Here is an 18,380-nt window from a genome sequence, read left to right on the forward strand (position 1 = left end):
AACTCTAAACACACGGTGAGGGCCGACGGCAGGGGGATAGGCAGATCCTCTGACCTGAGCCAGGGAGTCTGAGACTTTATGGACTTTGCTAGGGGCGAAGCTTGAAGGGCGGGGTCAGTGACGCACGAGGAGCTGATTGGAGGCTCCGCTGTGTGGGCGGGACAGGTCAAAGGAAGTGGTACCCAGGGCTGGAGAGGGCAAGGAGGACGATGAGGTCCTGGGAAGATAAACTGTTGTTTTGGGGAGTCAGCCATGTTGGGTCAGGGCTATGCTAATTCAGCAGTCTGTACTCCGGCCATAACCTATCACCAAGGATCAAACTCGGCACCTTGTGCTTGCTTATTTCATTGAGCTACCACCAGCCCAATGTTTGTGCAGGGTCTCACTTTGCAACTCAGACGCATAGTGACTGTGACTTCTATCATGAGCCAGGGTTACCCAGGGTTCCTTCGGTTAAATCTAGGCTCCATCCCACATATCCAAAACTCCTTAGGAATACCAAAAGCCCAAATTTTGGTTTAACTGAAAATGCAAAAAGCAGAACCTGATCCTAAGACAAAACAGCAGGTTGAGAAAATGCACAGACTGTTGAGAACCGGGCCCACACCTGTAAATGGCTACTCCTGCCTCCCTGGGATGGGCAGGGCGCCTGCTCCCAGGGTTTCTACTTCTTGGAGTGAAGCATAGATAATCCCTGTTCTGGGAAACTTTCTGACTCCTCTGAGCACCAGCACTCCACGCACAAGTGTGTCCTAAAATCTCTGCCTAACAAACCTTTCCCGTGTCTCTTATTAAGCCATCCTAAAAATCCTTTTCCACATCAGGGATCAGCAAACCTGCAAACTTACAGAAATACGAGTTAAGTTTCCCAACTTAGCTTCAGGAACCTTTCAAACACCAGTAGGCTGGCAGTGGTAGTGCATGCCTGTAATCTCAGCACTCAGCTGAGGCAGAAGGATTGCAGCGAGTTTAAGGCCAGCCTGCACTACAAAGTTGAGACCCTGTCTCAACAAAATAAAACAAGAGACAATAGCACTAGAAGGCTGTCTAGGGCAGAGACAAGCCCAATAGCTAGGTGCAGGGCCAGGGCCTGAACCTGGAGTCTTAACCATCTCACTGTGTGACTTTCCCTGGGATCCAGGGTAAAAAGACAATGACACTGCAGTGGAGGGCGAGCTCAGAGAAAGGAACTTGAAGGGCAGATCCAGCCCCACGGGCCAGCTTCCACCCACAGCTGACCTTCCTCTCTGTGTCTGAAATTCCAGCAGGGTTTCCATCTCTAGCAGGACAGCTATACACTCCATCAAGCGCAGACCACACAGGACAAGCAGTTCACCCAGTTCTTTTTACTGATCCTGACAACAGCTGCTCCGCAAAAGGGGGTGCCTCGGGGAGACACACAGATGCACTGGGCACGTAAGAAGAAACTAAAATCTACTGGGGGAGGGAAGATGACTCCCTGTGTGCACATGTGTGTAGAGTACCTTCACAGTGAGATACAGCTTCCGGTTCCTTTTTAAATTCCAAGATTGTGTCTTACTAAGTCATTGAACTGACTAGACTGGGCTAGAACTTTGGATCCTCCTGTGTCAGCCTCCCAGAATAACGGGATTACAGATGTGCACCACCACACCTGACCATGCTTTCTTCTTTAGTGTATGCTGCCTGATCCCACAATTTAAATTCAATCTTCACCAAAATAAGATGGGCATTATGTAAAAATCATAAAAATAAATAAATAAAAATAAAAACCATAAAACCCAACAGGTTACCCTGTGAACAAAATCAGTATCATATTTCATCTGTTTAATGAAATACAATTTCAGGCTTCCAAAAATGACTGAAGTTTCATATTTTAATGATGCCCCACATGTAGCAAAGAATGTCCTTATTATGAATACCATAATGTTCTTAAATTTTATGTGATAGCCTAGTAGTATATACTTCCATGAGTTTTTGTAATCAAAAACAAAAATATTTGAACAGTATTTAAAAATTCCTTAAGGAAAAGCGCCAGGATGCTAATGCTGTACATCAAGAGCACAGTACCAAAGCCAGGCACAAGATTCAGCACTGTCAGAACTGTGCGGCGGAGTCAGCCTCGGAAGCTCCTCTCTGAAGCTGGCCCTCCTCCATCTCCACAACACAGACAGCTTTTCATGTACTATATTAACTTCAAATGCCCGTTAGCGTCCAGCACACATGCAAGTCCAACTCGACCCCCGCTGCCCTTGCCTATGACCCTTTCCCGCCTGGTTGCTGCCTTCTGCGCTACTTGTCTTCCTCTCTCAGCTTCCTGGAGAACCAGTTTCTGAATTCTCCTCTGGATTTGTTTGATTTCATGGGAAGGATGATCCTAGCCCAGGGATGGCAAATGTTTTAGAGACGAGCACCCAAACCGCAAGCCCAAACCCATGTATTTATAACAAAGTGTCCACAATGCAATCAAACCTCAATATGAAGGTTTTAATTTTAGAAAAAAACTCATATATTAACATCTTTTGTGTTAAGAGAAAAGCAAACAGATCAAGTGCCAAGGTTCACCACTGCTGCAAACCTTCAAAGAAACTTGGCTATATCCGAAAGAAAGCTGGAGATGAGTCATCAATCTCAGCAACTATTAGAAAGTTTCCAAGTGAGAATAAGCTAGTTCTAGCCAATATTGTCTCAAAGTCTAAACTGGTAAAACTAAAAGTAATCTTAGACAAATAAATGGTTTTCATCTATGAATATGAGTAAACCTGCTACTGATATAGGGGAAAAAATGAAACTCCTGACCTAAAAGGTACCTGGGACGAGTTCATGTTCTCTAAAACTGAAGAATAAATTTTAGGAACAAAGAGATTATGAGCAGAATATATTTACTGCAGGAAAGAAAGCTCCTATATGAGAAAGGGACAGAAGGGAGGGTCCCCGAGCGGGTGGTCCCCAGGAAGCTGTCTCTTCCAGGGACTTTTGTAGAGTAAAACCATGCAGGTCTACGGTGGAGAACATGGGCTCACTTAGGTGGGCATGCGGTAGGACAAAACTAGGGTCACAATGAGATTACAATCACCACTGCTCAGGTAAAATTGATTAAGTCCAGGACCAAATGGGAAAGTGAGTCACGACGCAAGCGGGCAGGAATATAAAACAAGAGTTTATTCAGTAGCCAGCCAGTAGTAGTCAGATCAATGATTTTTCTGGTCTTCCCCGGGGTAATGATCAATCCCAGATGCTTATCTTTAGGGAAGTGAGCATTTGTTCGCTCTTTGGTCTCCCTCGGTGTGGCTCACTCCAGAGGCATCTGTCTTTCTCACAGTTGCAAAAACATCTTATCTTCCACACTGTCTCCTTGAGGGCCTGGCCCTGTCTGACTGCCTATAATATTTCTATCTAACTTGGACTACCACCAACCTACAAATGGACAAACTGCATCACACAGTAGAAAGACCACAGAAAGAGGTCCGGAGTGGACCCCAAGTTTGGCCTCACTGGTTATCACATGTTAGACATGGGAGCAAGCACACTGTCTACGTCTAAAATGAAATAATCTCTTTGGTTTTAAAAGTAGGAATTTAGCCTACATTTGTTTTTCCTGTAGACTACATTTTCTCTCACTCCCACCAAAGCAGCCCTTGCACTTTCTCATCATAGCAGTTCTACACTGTAAACCAGCGGGGGAGTGGAGAGAGTTTAATATGGCCTAATGGCCGTTCACTGAGCAACAAGATCTTTCATGTGAGTGAAGAAAAGCAGCAGTGCCGGGAGGCCATGAGCAGCGTGAGCTGCAGACAGACCTGTGCCTGGTGCAGCTCGGAGCCAGCGTTCAACAGCAAGGTCTCCTGCCTCAACGTACCCCCTTCTCTAGGTGGACACCTCTGGTCTAAGGGCCTCAAAACCACAATTTGGGATATGCTATCCACAGACCAAAGTGCAGTTTTTTGTTCTCTGAAAATGCCTTCGTCATTACTTTTCCAGTAAAGCACAGCCTTCCACAATGCTTGGCTCTTTCCGTACCTCTTGTATCTCTAAGCCTTGCAAAGCATACTGATTAAAGAAGAGCACATATAGAAATGTGTGGCCACAGAGAGGCCAAGGAAAACAGGAAAGAGTTACAATGCACAGGGAAATGCTGACATCAGAGATGAGAGAAGAGGTGATATGTCCTAGCATGCTCTTTCTTCACGCTTCTCTACCTCTATTTCTTCTTAATTATTCAACTCTATATTTGCCCTGATGGTGCATAATCTTTCCTAAGCCTCAGTTTTCTCAACAGTAAAATGTAATAGCTCAGTGGATTAAAGCATGTGCAAGCAGGCGCAAGGGCCGGGGGTTCGATCCCCAGGCTGGCTGTGCCGGACCCACTCCCGGAGCGTGCAGAGACGGCAAGTGAGACTGGGCGTGGTGGTAAGCGCCTGTAATCCCAGCTCTTGGGAAGCTGTAAACAGGCAGATCACTACAAGTCCCATCTATGTAGTGAGACCCTATAGACCCTGTAGACCCTGTCCTAAAAATTTAAAAAAAAAAAAAAATCAGATAATGTGTATATTACCCACCTGAAAATAGCAAGTACTCAAGAAACAGTAGAAATAGTGGTGACAGTAATAAAGGTAATAATGAGTGAGTAATAAAGAAGAAAAATATAGTTGGCCACAAGAAAGATCTATAGTTATTTGATGAAATTAGGGAGTAGAAGTTTGATGTTCTTAATTTGTAAAGACAATTTATAACGTTTGGGGCTGGGGAGATGGCTCCGTGGAATAAGCTCTTCCCTGGCAAGCGCAAGGGCCTGAGTTCAATCCCAGGTTCTGCCAGAAAAAACAAACAAACAAAACAACAACAAAAAATTATAACTTTATCACAAATGCTAAAATTATTTATACTACTTAACTGAGCCTCATGAATAAAAAGAAAAAGGTTATCTTCTTGTCATATAATAGCTTTTCATTTAAAACCTTGGTCTGTATGCTGCAAAAATGTCAACATCATGAAGATCAGTAAAAAGGTGTGGAAATTTCCCAAGTCAGGCCAGAAAGGAGTAACAACTAAGCAGAATACGTGACCCTGAAAGGGATCCTGCCCTGGGAGGGAAATACTGTAAAGCCTCAACTAACAAAGCTGGACACTAAATACTGAGCAATGTAAACTTAGGGAGGCAGTACCTCCCGGCGTAACAGCATATCCCTTATCTCAGGTAACGCCTATGGAAGTATTCATGGCTGAGGGCCACAGCGTACACCTCATCCTCCAACGCTTCGAATTTTTTTAAAAGGCAGGATACACATAGTATGTGGGAAAGGTAGAACAAACGAGGTAAAATACGTAACAAGAGTTAATCTGTATGTTAACCAGTGTTGCTTATGTTTTTATTTCTGTAACTTTTTAAAACTTAAAATTATTTTCAAACCATTTAAGTTGTAAAATTTAATCTCTAGTCCATCTGTCCTGTTAGTATTTCACACCTCTTATTATCTGTAAGTCACTAGATTCTTTTTTTTTTTTTTTTTTTTTTTTTTTGCGGAAGCAGGGATTGAACTCAGGCTCTTGCATTTGCCAGGTAATCACTTATTCTACTGAGCCATCTCCCTGGCCCCCCCAGTGATTAGCTCTTGCTCTTATAAAGTATCTTAGATGACACTAGTGCCTTCCCATGTGCTATTCATTTTTATTCTACCTCTGATAGATTCCAACTAAATCTCCAAAAGATTTAGGTGACGTTCTATGACAGCTAGGGAGTACCCTGCCCATGAAGTCACGGGTGAAGGGGACAGGTGGTAGATTGAATGAGGGCTTCAAGGTGTCAGGTCTGACTCCCCAGGAACTAGAAATGTTATTTAGGAAAGGGCCTCTACAGATCTGATTAAATTACAGGTGCTATGACTGGGAGATCATTCCCATAGGTCCTACGTCCATAATCACAAGCGTCCTATTAGGGAGGGGAGCTTAGCCAAATGTGTCATGCAAATCAGAGGAGGCCAGAAAGGCAGAGACTGGGGTAGTGTGGCCAAGGGGATTGATAGGCCAGCTGCCTGGAGCCAGCAGAGGCAAGCAATTCAGTCCAGTAAGACACTGCAGGTTCCTGGCCCCCCAGAGTCATAATAAAATAATTTTGTTAGAGTACATCACCAAGTTTGTGTAATTTATCACAGTAAGCCACAGGAAACTGAACATATACCCTTAGATTACAAAACAATGAATGTCCACTACTAAGCACGACACAGAGAGATTTTCAAAATTTAAATCTTCATCTCAGCAATTACCCAGTAATCTCTGTGAACTAAATAAATGCAAACTGTGGTCCCTGGCATACAACTGCCCTGCTGGTATCGGAAGACACCTGTCGGGCTCTCTGGAAGCCTCTCTTCTTAAGGCCACATCCCCATTTGTCTCAACTGTCCTCCTCAGGACAGTGCTAGGACCCTCTGATGCATGCTCCCTCTCAGAATGCACTGTCAGGAACTGAGCAAAACTCCCTTGATGCAGCCTAACCAGCATGCAGTACAGGACAACCATGGGCCCAAAGCTGTAATAAGACCTGCAAGACGCCCCTCACAAGCCTGCCATCAGCAGATCCTAAGTATAAGTCTTAAGGATTGCAGCAGGCCTGCAGTACCCACCAAGCTGATTCAATGTGAGCTGGACTTTATGCTTTCCTCCCTGTGAAGATTCTCCTTTTGGGTAAAACTAGAGTGTGGAGGCCCAGCTGGGTAACTGTCCTTGAAAAAAGAGCAACTGTCTCCATTTTGGCTGTGCCTGATCCTTTTTCCATGTATTGGTATGTACAGAGCTGGCTAGGACTTTTCCTTACCCCTTCAGTTGGCTTTAAACAATGCATATCAGTCTGGTCAAGGTGCTGGTCGTAGTCTTTGAAGACAGCACGCACGTTTTCCTGGTGGCCCCACCTGCTGCTCTCTAGTGTGAGCCAGGTCAAGACAGGATGAAGAGCCAATGCTCCACGCTGTTGGCTGGGATCACGCCTAGAGACAGAGGCTATGACTTCCTAGGGCTTGAAAGATTACACGTCAGAGCTGAAGCACTGGACCCCAGAACATTAGATACTATCTCAATTGTATAATGCAGATTACTCTCTGCATAGCCTTCTCTCTGCAGACTGCAGAAATAAATGCAGGCGTCCTGCAGCTCACATACTCACCTACTTCCCACCACTCTCAGTCATTCGTCCTTAAGCCACTCCTCCTTCATGACTAAATAATAAACCTGGGTTCGGCTCTGAGTCCAGGCCTTTGTTCCGATAGCTATTACCGTGACTGAACTTAGCACCCCTTGGCTCCCCATACTATAAATATGCTTTAGTGTCTTTATTCTCACCATGGGTTGCACTGGAAGTGGCAGAATGGAATCAACTTAACAAGATTCCAATAACGTATCCATGGGATTACAAATATAAACTACCCTGACTGAGATGAGGATCAGGCAGGGCTCTCTCTACTAGAGGTCCAACTGTCAACACTGTGAATGGATTTTAGGCATCTGTTACTCCAAGGAGACGGAATAAGCATGCCTTCTTTGCCTTCACCCCTGTAAGGGCTGCAGGCAAAGAAGAACAAGTCTCCTGCCAGCAGTCACCAGCCATCAGTGAACATTCAGCACTGATGACGTCCTCATGAGAAAACAGCCACCTCATGGAGTCCGCCACACACATGCAGACTCCTACACTTGTGTACGAAATGTGGCGTTCTTTCTGAAATGCCGCTACAGTGTCGTTCTTCTCAAAGCACTGCTGGGAAGCAGGCCCCTTGTTTCCTCCGTCCCACTTGCCACGCAGTCACTCTCCCTGCGGCCAGCCTCAGCAGCAGGCACCTCAGGCTCTCTGGGCTGCAGTGCACGCCTCCTCCTCACACTCAGCTTACGTCCACTGCCCCGCGCAGAGCCACCCTGACCCCAGCTCTGAGCTCTGAAAACCCTTACATCCTTCTCACCTCTTCTGACTCTATCATGACTGCTTAATGATTTCATGTATGTATATTTAATATCTCAACCACACAATGACTTGCATGAAAACAGATAGCTTCCTAAGCTGCATTTCAGAGTCCTGATGATAATCAGAAGTTCTGTGCAATCGTCTAAGCATAGTGTTAGTCTGGAACTAATTCTTCCTTCCTCCCTTCCTCCTTCCTCCCCTCCCCCTCTCCCCCTCTCTTTCTTTCTTTACCAGGAATCAAACTCAGGACCTTCTGCTTGCCAGACAGATGCTTAAGCCACTGAGCTATATACTTACACATTACAGTTTGTATGTATTTGTCCCTCCAAAGCCTTATGCAGCCATTGAGGCACAGTTCTACAGTTTGTGATTAATTCATGATCTAAGGCTGGGATTATGTGTCTGAGTACTGCTGGGATTATGGGTCCAAGTAATGCTGAGATTATGGGTGTGAATGAACGTAACATAAGAGAGACAGAAAGACAGACTTGCTCTCTGCAGCCACTGTTGCTGCAGCTTCTCCATTCTGCTCTTGCTCTCTGCCACCACCATGAATGAATGCTCTCTGTCACATGCCACTCTGCCTTGAGCCAGTTGACTAAGGTCTAAACCTCCACTGTGAGCTAAATAAACCTTTCCTTCCTTCATCTTGGGTGTCAGGCATCTTTCCCAGCAACGAGAGAAGAGTAACCAAGACACCTTAGCTCCTAGTCTGGAATTTTGTCCCTGATGAGGAGTCTATCATTGCTCATGGTGAAAGCCATTACTCCAGTCAATCATTCCTCTTCATGAAAGGATATCCAGAATGTCTCAGTCTATAAATCACCTATATAAAAACCATTTGTTACTTCCTTGTACCTCTTAAAATCTTGAAATGACAATTATTTTCTCATACATAAGAAATCTTGATTTGGGAGATTTTCTCCTAAATTGCATACTCTGGGACTCTAACCCAGTATTTCTCCAAAAGCACACAAATCTTCCTCAACTGTAGACACTGTTATCCATTATATCACAACAGAAAGAAATTAAATGTCAGGTCCTATTTGCAAAGAAAGCAGACAAACGTCCAAATGTTCAGCTTCGCTCCTTTAATCACCGAACTCCAAATTTATCCTCCAGAATTCAACATGAAACACAGAGCAAAGGCCCAAGTAAGGCAGAAGGGGAATGATGTTCATTTCTCCTCTGTCTGGTGTATCAAACATCCTCTTAATTTACTTTATCTCTAAGCTTCAGTTTTCACGCCAGCCTAGTTGCACGATCTTGGGGGGGTGGGGGGATCACAGAATTTCTGCGCATAGTTCTATCACCTATAACAAAAGTGTAACAAGCAGGACCTGTCCATAAGACTATTCCGAGAAATACAGGAAGACATAGGGTATCAGATCCTATTAATATAGCTAATAATATGAAAAAGTACCTAGCATCCAGTCTGGGTTCAATAAAAGCTACTACTGTTTTCTAAATCACTTAAAAATATTTTGGGAGGGCTGGCAAGATAGCTCAGTGGACTAAGCACCTACTTAGGCAAGTTTAGGCAAGCTCAGATACTGCGGTTCAATTCCCAGCACCACATGCCATGCCAGCCCCACCTCCAGGGCAGGGTGAGCTGGCCACTCCAGGCTACATGTGAGACCTGCAACAACCAAATACATAAAAATAAAAATAAAAATGAATTTGGATATGCCAAATGAAACTGCTGGTTATTTACATATTGATACATTTATCTGTTCTGAGAGTTCTCATAGTGTGCCCCAACTTGAGAGCATCAAATTCATGAGAAATGAAAGCATCTCTAACTTGTTAGAAATACCATTTTTCAGGCCCCATTCCAGATCTAGTGAATCAGAAGTTCCTGGGGCGAGATGCAAAAGTCTGTTTTAATAAGCCCTCTAACTGACTCTGATACAACTAAGGTTAGGAACCAGTGGTATAAATTTAAGGTCCTAGAGAGAAAGCAATTAGACAAAAATATTAAGAGTCAAAAATATCACATTCTACTTTCATAAGTCAATAATTTAAAACTCCCCCTATCTTTATCTGTGGCCACAATTTAAAATTATCCAATTAGCCAGGCACATAGAGCAAACAGATCTTTTTATCTTTTCATTAAAAGCTACCACAGTTTGCCCTCAGCCTGGGAATTCCCATTTTCTCTCCAGCCACCAAATCAGAAAATAAGAATAACATGGCTGATCCACGGAGTTGTGAAGTCATTCACTTTACTGTGATAGCAAAAGGTATTCCCATCATTAACTTAACCTTTCCAAAAGCATCATGGAACAGACACAAAAATGTAACACAGTCACAGAATACCTCCCAGGCAGTCACCCAGCAAGTCACTAACCATCAAACAGGGTGTGGCCCAACACGGAATTCCAGGCTTCTGTCTCTGCAAGGCATTCATGTACCAATAAATTAAAATTTAGAGGAAGGCAGAAATATCCTACTACACGGCGTCACAGATAAATTTATACCAGAGCTTATCAATGCTAAGGAATATAACTGCACTGTAAAATGTCAGATGGGCCCTCCACAGGGAAGCACACTAGAGGGACTTCCTGGGCTCGCCTGCTCTCACAGTCATTCGGGGCCTGAAATTATTCCTCCTGAGGACAGTATCTAAGTCATAGCTCAAAGTTCTAATCCTAGGTCCAAGTAAACAATTAATTAAAAGCAATCTAATTTTTTATAATCTTTCACTTCCTTGGTTAGTTTAACTTCAAAAGTATTTCATTTTTCTTGATGCTACAGTGAAAGGTATTATTTTCCTAATTTCTTTCTCAGCGAGTTCACTTACAAATGCTATTGATTTTCATGGGACTCTGCATCTTGCTAGGAGCCTTTCAGTGGAATTCTTCCATGGAATTCTAGGAGTCTTTTAATGGAAAGTTTTGGGCCTTGCAAGGCGCAGATCACGTCATTGCAGACGACTTTGTTCTTTCCTACACTGATCCCTTTTCATTCTCTAGTCTGACAGCCCTGGTTACTTTCTTTTTCTGTATAATACTTTGAGAATCTAGCACTACCACTTTAAGTTGTGCTAAAGAATGATGATAAATGTTCCGGCCAACAGTTTACCTAGAAACCATGGCTCCCGACATAAATACCCTGAGTGTGTGGAAAGGCAGCAGACAGCAATATGTGAGCTGAAAGTACCTTAAAGGAAGGTGAGTCAAAAGGAAAACATGCTGCACACTCACCGGCACCAGCCTGAGGGCAGACGTGGTGAAATTCAGAACCCTTACAGCTTCAGTATGTTTGGAAAAAGTCAAAAGGCGTCTGCTTACCAACAGACGTTAGTCTAAATAAACCAGTCTGTTTACTTTAAAAAATGCAATTCGTAAGTTATATTAAAGGTGTATTTTTAAAATCCTGGGCTGGGAAGTTAGCTTGGTGGTCTAAGCGACTGCCTGCCTGGACCCGAGTTCGAGCCCCAGCGTGCTGGCCCTAAAACTGGGCATGGTGATGCACACCTGGAACCCCAGCACGGGAGAGGCTGACACAGGAGAAGCACTGAGTCCAAGCTGCACAGCGAGACCCTGTACCAATAAATAAATACAAATAAAAATAAAATAAAGTAATTCCTTCTGGAAAGCTGCTTCCCCACAGTGATGCACAGTAACTGCACAAGCAAGGCGAGCCTGTCTCACCGTCGCGTAGCTCTCACCCACTGACCCGACAGAATCACGCCGAGGGGGACCAGCCACGGAACAGCTGCACAGACCACAACCGCCCAGGGCCCGGGACCCAGTTAGAAGACAGATGACGCTCCAGAACAGAAAGCAAAATGCTGTAAAGAAAGGTCTGTAGGAAAGGCACAACTGCTCCGGGCCCTCACTGCCCAACAGGACAGAGCTGTTCCCCTGGAGTCACAGCAGGTTAAGACAGATCAGGGTGAGAGAATTCAACAACACTAAATGATGGATTGTGTTTTTTGGCTGGCTCAGGGTGCCTTAAGGGCAGGTCTGGTAAGGTATGAGGATCTGGGGCTCGAACCACAGCATCCTGAGCCTGACTGTTTTGCTTAAGCAGGCACTTAAACCACTGAGCTAATGAGCAGGTCAACAACATTAAATGAAAATTAACAAAATAAAATAAAAATTTAGAAAAGACAGAATTTTTAAGAATTATCTAAAAGACTGAAGACCCCACCCCCTGCCTGAGTCAACACTCTCAGGGTAGACAGTGACCCCCACAACACACCCACAAGCCAGGGATGGGCACCTTGCTGCAGAAGGCTTAGGGCAGCCCCTCTCCCCTAAGCCTTATTCCCTGCTTTCTTTCTTCTTTCTTTAATCTTTCTCTCTTCTTCCTCTTGCCTTAAGGGCCACTTAAAATTTCAGTCAACATTTACAAGGCAGAGAACATACACAAAAGTATGCAGACCTTATTTTACTCTGTTCTACTTATTGTGGTGCTCGGGATCCTCTGTCTCTCTCCCCGTCACCCACTCTCCCGCTCTCCCTCTCTCCCTCCTTCCCTCTTTCCCTCTCCCCCTCCCCCTCTCCTCCTCCCCCTCTCTCCCTCCTCCCTTTTTCCCTCCTTCCCCTTCCTTCCCCCATCCCTCCCTCTCATTCAACAGGGTCTCCTTAAGTCACTAAGCTGCCCTTGTTGGGCTTGAACTTGCTTCATTCAGTACATCCCTGAGTGCTGGAATTGCAGGTGTGCACAATTATGTCTAGCCTTAGATTTTACCTGAATGACTTTATTCCCTTTCTTTCCTTATTCTTCAATTGCTCTTTCATTTTTATCACCTTATTTCTCATGCTCAAGAATTTGAATCTTCAGAGAGAGAAAAAAATCTTACTAGACCTGTAATTTTTCCATGCTCTGACATATAAATATTTACCCATTTCTTAAAGTTCTGAATTTTTGAGTCCAGTAATAGCAGGCTGTACTAATGTCACAGAACACACTGTAATCAGAGGGTGCTTGCCTTCCCACCTCCATCATTACCCACAAGCCACACACCGAGTGACTGTAGATGCCTAAGATGCATGCAGAACCTTCTACAAATTTCAACTTTCAAGTTGATTTTTTTGGGGGGGTGGGCAGTACAGGGGACTAAACTCAGACCCTGAGCTTACCAGGCAAGTGCTTATTCTACTGAGCTATCTCCCAGGGCCCCAAGTTGACATTTAAAGAGTATTTGTCAAAGGTATATAATCAACTACTGTTCAATACAGTGAAACAAGCAAAACAATTCCGAGATGTAGTGCCTGCCTGGCAAGCGCAGGGTACTGAGTTCAATCCCCGGCACCGAAGAAAAAAAACACTAACAATTCCAAGATGTAATAGAAATAAACACTGACCTTCATGAGATGCTGATTTATCCATTTTGTAAACGTTTTCTTTTGAACTTTGTCCCGTTCATCTGGAAGATTAAAAAAAAAAAAAGATATAAAATAAGGTTGGTACAATCTATGCATGGAAAACTATGTCATCATGCCAACATACAAAACGAGATAGGATATTCAAGAGATGCTGTTCAATGCATCTGAATTTTCTTATTATGTTTTCACAACTTTAGACCATTTGTAGGAAAGTGTTGTGGGCAGTGGGCAGACTGGTCTCTACCTGGTGGTGTACCTTACCCCACTAACAAGTACGCTATTCTGCCCACTTATTGTTTAACCCACCATCACCACTACACCAGGAGGGTCTCTGCCCCAAGCCCTGGCTTCAGGTGCACCCTGGCACAGAACTCCCCAGAGCACTCGAACGTATTCACATCCCACCTGCTCTTTATAGCCAGAGGGTACTATCATTTTTATTTTACACAAGAAACCCAGGCTCCAAGAGAATCAGAGGATCTCCACAGGGACCCAGCAAATGGTCTTTACTAAAGCCAGAACCTAACTTCAGATTTACCTAGGAGTGGACCCTAGTTTATGTTCCCGCTGTGCTGCTTCCCCCTAACGCCAGTGTTGAGTATCTGACAGCAAAGAAAGCTACACCCAGACTCCGCACAGTGAGTGATTCCAACCTGGTCACTGCAGACCCAGAGCAGAGTTGAGACAGGGCCAACTGTGGTTTAAGAAGCTGGGGACGCTCTGACACATCAAGCTGTTGGAGAATCACTGGCTTCCAACACATAGTCCTGCTCCCCACATGCAGGCAACGTTCACTGCCCCACTCCGCCCTCCTTCCTTCCTGTGTCTGCGGCTCCCTCCTTCCCTGGCACCCTTCGCTCTGCTCCTAGCCCAGTGCCAGTGTGCCCCATCTGTAACTGGGCTAAGACAAATGTTTTCTCTGTCATTCCAGTCTCTTTTCCTCCCATTCCTCACCCCTGAACCTGTCTCAACTACTGTAACATTAAGTTTTTTTGAAAATGCTTGCACTATTTATCAGAAGTACTTTTGCTCTTTATAATAATCTGAAAATAAGCAAAAGTTTTTAAAAATCACCAAGGGAAAGTGTGCAAGATCAGACAAACATTACTAATGCTAGTGTTTAAAAATCAGAAGCAAGAAAAAGGTGAATGCCTTACTGAGTAGGTAGGCAAAAGCAGCCACACAACCCATTAAAAAACAATTATCCAAATTACAGCTCCTGGTCACTCTTTCTCTTCAACGAGGTGGCTGAGTGGCAGACGCAGACATGCAGATTTTTGTGAAGACCCTGACGGGCAAGACCATCACCCTTGAGGTTGAGCCCAGTGACACCATCGAGAATGTCAAAGCCAAAATCCAAGACAAGGAGGGCATCCCACCTGACCAGCAGCGTCTGATATTTGCCAGCAAACAACTGGAGGATGGGCGGACCCTTTCTGACTACAACATCCAAAAAGAGTCCGCCCTGCACCTGGTGCTTCGCCTGCGAGGTGGGATCATGGCGCCATCCCTGCGCCAGCTTGCCCAGAAGTACAACTGTGACAAGATGATCTGCCGCAAGTGCTATGCCCGCCTGCACCCCCGTGCTGTCAACTGCCGCAAGAAGAAGTGTGGCCACACCAACAACCTGCGCCCCAAGAAGAAGGTCAAATAAAGCTCAGCCAGCCCCTCGTCCAGAAGGGCACCACCTGCCCAACGCCTGCAGCCTCGGGGCCTGAATAAAGTTTCCCTCGACTAGAAAAAAAAAAAAAAAAAAAAAAAATTACAGCTCCTGCTTAGGCAGACGCAGGACAGGGGTTCGATCCCTAGCATGCAGTGCCGGCCCCACCCCCAGTGTGTGCTGAGACAGCAATTGAGACTGGGCGTGGTGGCGCGGACCTGTAATCCCAGTGCTTGGAAGGCCGAAAACAGGAGGAGCACTAGGAATCCAACGTGTCTAGTGAGACCCTGTAAACACTGTACTGAATACATTTAAAAAAGAAAAACAACTACCGCCCACAGGTTCTCAACTTGACTTAATAATATAACACAGAGGGCTGGCCTGATAGCTCAACAGACTAAAGTACCTGCTTAGGCAGAACACAGTGGCTAGGGCTTGACCCCTGGTGTGCCGTGCTGGCCCTGCCTGTCGGGGGCGCTGAGACAGTCACTGCGACTGGGCATGGTGGCGCACGCCTGTAACCCCAGCACTAGGGAAGCTGAACACTGGTGGACCACTACGAGTCTGATCTACGCAGTGAGACCTTACAGACCTGCAGACTCTGTCCTAAATGTCCTAAATACTATATATCACAGAAAGAAACCTTAAACAGAAAAAAAGTAAAAGCATCTATGCCAAGATTTTATGAAAACAAAGGATATTGCTGTTGCAAGGACACAGGGAACAGATATTCCTGTATTGCTAGTGTAAATATAACCTGATTTAAACCATCTACACCTGCACTTTTTAATTCATAGCCACTAGTCACATATGATTAAACTTAAACCTAAATTAATTCACCAAAAACCTAACAACTCAGTTTCTTGGTTGCATCAGTCACAATTTAGAAGTCTAAGATATACACGTTGCACAGCTAATGCAGGAAAGCACAGCTACAGGGCATTCACACCACCGCCCGAACCCCTACCCCAGTAGGCAGCGCTGCTCCGGAGCAGGACTCTCCTGGACAGCACTGCTCTCAACTTACCAGTCAATGTACATTTAAAAAAAAAAACCCTAAAAATCTGTGTACCTCCGCCCAGCAAGGGTACTAAAATGTCTTCTCAAACTACAACCATGGTGTGTCCAACATGTACCTATAAAGAATACAAATCGGGGCTGGTGAGATGGCTCAGTGGTCTAAAGCACCTACTTAGAACAAGCTTAGCAAAGCACACAGACCGCGGTTCAATCCCCCAGCACCACATGCCAGCCAGCCCCGCCCTCTGGTGGGCTGAGCTGGCCACACACACACACACACACACACACACACATAAATAAATAGAATTTTTTAAAAAATAAAATAAATTCAACATTAAAAAAAAATACAAATCAAAGTATTCACAACAGCAAAAGTTTCTTTTTAAAAAGAGATAAGGACACGGTTAGAGGTATTTTAGCAAAGCCATCCAATAGTCTGTTTAGGTACAAGCTGTTGCAAAGCTATGCACGGATGGCGTACTACTCACTACTCTCCCACATCTGAACGCCAACATGAAGTCTGTCATTTCATGAGCATTACTTCTCCAAAGTACCAACCTAAACCCCTTCCATGTCCTATCACTGCCAGGGAGAAACAAAAGGACACCTAAATATAACCTACCACTCGGTTCTGCCTGTAACAAACTGCTCAAAGTTGCCCAGAATTCTAGTCTGCTTCTTGTCTTAGTACGTACAGTGGAGCCTCGGCGAGAGCCAAGCACTGTGGTTCCCGTCCCAGCCGGCTTGCTTCGCCCCTGGAGGAGGCTGGCATCTTCCAAACAGACGCACTAAGCACACTCCAATCACAGGTGAGAGCCAGGGAAGCCCCCGCTGTGCAGAGTGAGCTCCGCAAGGAGAGTGCATACACCCACCCCAGCCACGCACCCACCCCTAGCGCTCTTCCCACTACTTCAGCAGGGCTTGTCTACGTCCCAGCAAAAAAGAAAACACAACAAAAAGGTAGAAAGTACTCATTAGTAATATTAATATTATTCGCATCCAATTAACAACTCAGGATTCTAACGTTAAATCCTCAATAGAAAAATGTATTAAATATTAGAAATCCTCCTAATTCAAGAACAGGGGCCTGTTGGTTAGCTCAGTTTTGTTTAAGCGCCTGCTCATGCATACCAAGGTTCAAACCCCACCTCCACCTGCTTTACCAGATCTGCCCTTAAGGCAGGCTAAGCAAACCAAAAAAAAATCCTTTTAATTCAAGAACAACTTCTGCATGAAGTTACAAAATACAGGACAAGGCACTCTCATACTGTCATCCAAGGTTTAATGTACCTAACCTTCATGGCACAATCCGAGCTCTTACAATACTACACCATCTCCTCAACTTTAGGGTAGCATATATACTGTATAGTAACTGTCTTGCCGGGGCCGGGGAAATGGCTCCATAGAATAAGAGCTTGCCTGGCAAGCACAAGGGCCTGAGTTCAAAACCCCGGTTCCACCAAAAAATAAATAAGTAAACAACCATCTTTCCTAGGTATTTAAAGGTTATCGAAATACATTTCTTATTTTCTCAATTAATAAAAACCAGGCATAAATTTTAAGAAAATGAAGAAATAGAACTTAGGTTCTAAAGACAAGGTGCCTAGTTTCTTACCCAGGAAGGTATCAAGAAAGCTGATGTGAAGAATCTCCGTCCTAGCACAGGAAAAGCTCGCTCAGGTAGGGTAATCAAGGGCAGGGTTTTGCCCCAAGTTTGTGTTACAGTTCAGTGCGAAGGCACTGCCGAGGCTGGGATGATGCTAACTCAGTATCTGGCAGAGGTTGCCAAGGCCATGTCTGGGAGTTATGATGCTCAACTGAAGTGCAGGAAGAGAGTACACAGCCTGAGGCATCCTCGGCATTAGAGAATTCTGGCACTGGTTTACCTTTGCTTTAAAAAAAGAAAAAATAAATAGTCCCAGGAATCTCTGTAACCCTACAGTGCTCCTGCAGCAGCACAAACTAAAAAATTAACGAGAACTGCCTCAACTTCCTTGAAGGGAGCAATTCCCAACCAGAATGCTTTAAGACCACTACTCTACCACTTTCCATACACATTATTTCCAAAGGGAGTAGTCCAGATTATACCATTAATTTTCCAATTACAAGTCTCACAGTGACTATTTCATTTCAGAGAAGGATCTTTAATGCTGAGATTTATAGTTAGGGCAGTGTTGCTATGCCAACAAGGAAGGGGAAATCATCCCTGTGACCTTAACCAATTCCATCGGTTTTACAGGCCTCATTTATTATTATGAATTAAATTTTATAACCTGAGTATTATTTCACTTGTAGTTTCAAACAAAAACATACACTTATATTTACCTTAGGAAGTAAAGGACCAGGGCTGGTGAGATGGCTCAGTGGTCTAAAGCACCTACTTAGAACAAGCTAAGCTAAGCAAAGCACAGGGACCGCGGTTCAATCCCCCAGCACC

General features: G+C 44.6%; 2 protein-coding genes across 10 annotated transcripts in view; one reads left to right on the forward strand and one right to left on the reverse strand.

Annotated features, from left to right (window-relative positions):
- Nucleotides 1-18,380, reverse strand: part of Dst (dystonin) — a 482,621-nt gene that overhangs the window by 258,194 nt on the left and 206,047 nt on the right. For 7 of the 8 annotated variants that reach the window (XM_004623003.3, XM_023701151.1, XM_023700937.1 and 4 more), the window contains one exon: nt 13,243-13,304. In XM_004623003.3, the coding sequence (XP_004623060.1) occupies nt 13,243-13,304 (62 nt within the window). Of the gene's footprint in view, nt 1-13,242; nt 13,305-13,801; nt 13,813-18,380 lie in introns of those variants that run through there. The other variant, XM_023701082.1, reaches the window with a different exon arrangement.
- The window catches only part of LOC105742412 (ubiquitin-60S ribosomal protein L40-like), a 30,890-nt gene continuing 27,013 nt past the window's right edge, over nt 14,504-18,380 (forward strand). The window contains exon 1 of one of the 2 annotated variants that reach the window (XM_012515116.2): nt 14,504-14,989. In XM_012515116.2, the coding sequence (XP_012370570.1) occupies nt 14,531-14,917 (387 nt within the window). In that variant the 5' untranslated portion in view covers nt 14,504-14,530 and the 3' untranslated portion in view covers nt 14,918-14,989. Of the gene's footprint in view, nt 14,990-18,380 lie in introns of those variants that run through there. The other variant, XM_012515104.2, reaches the window with a different exon arrangement.

This window comes from Octodon degus, unplaced genomic scaffold, assembly GCF_000260255.1.
Source record: "Octodon degus isolate 3935 unplaced genomic scaffold, OctDeg1.0 scaffold00001, whole genome shotgun sequence".
NCBI lineage: Eukaryota > Metazoa > Chordata > Mammalia > Rodentia > Octodontidae > Octodon > Octodon degus.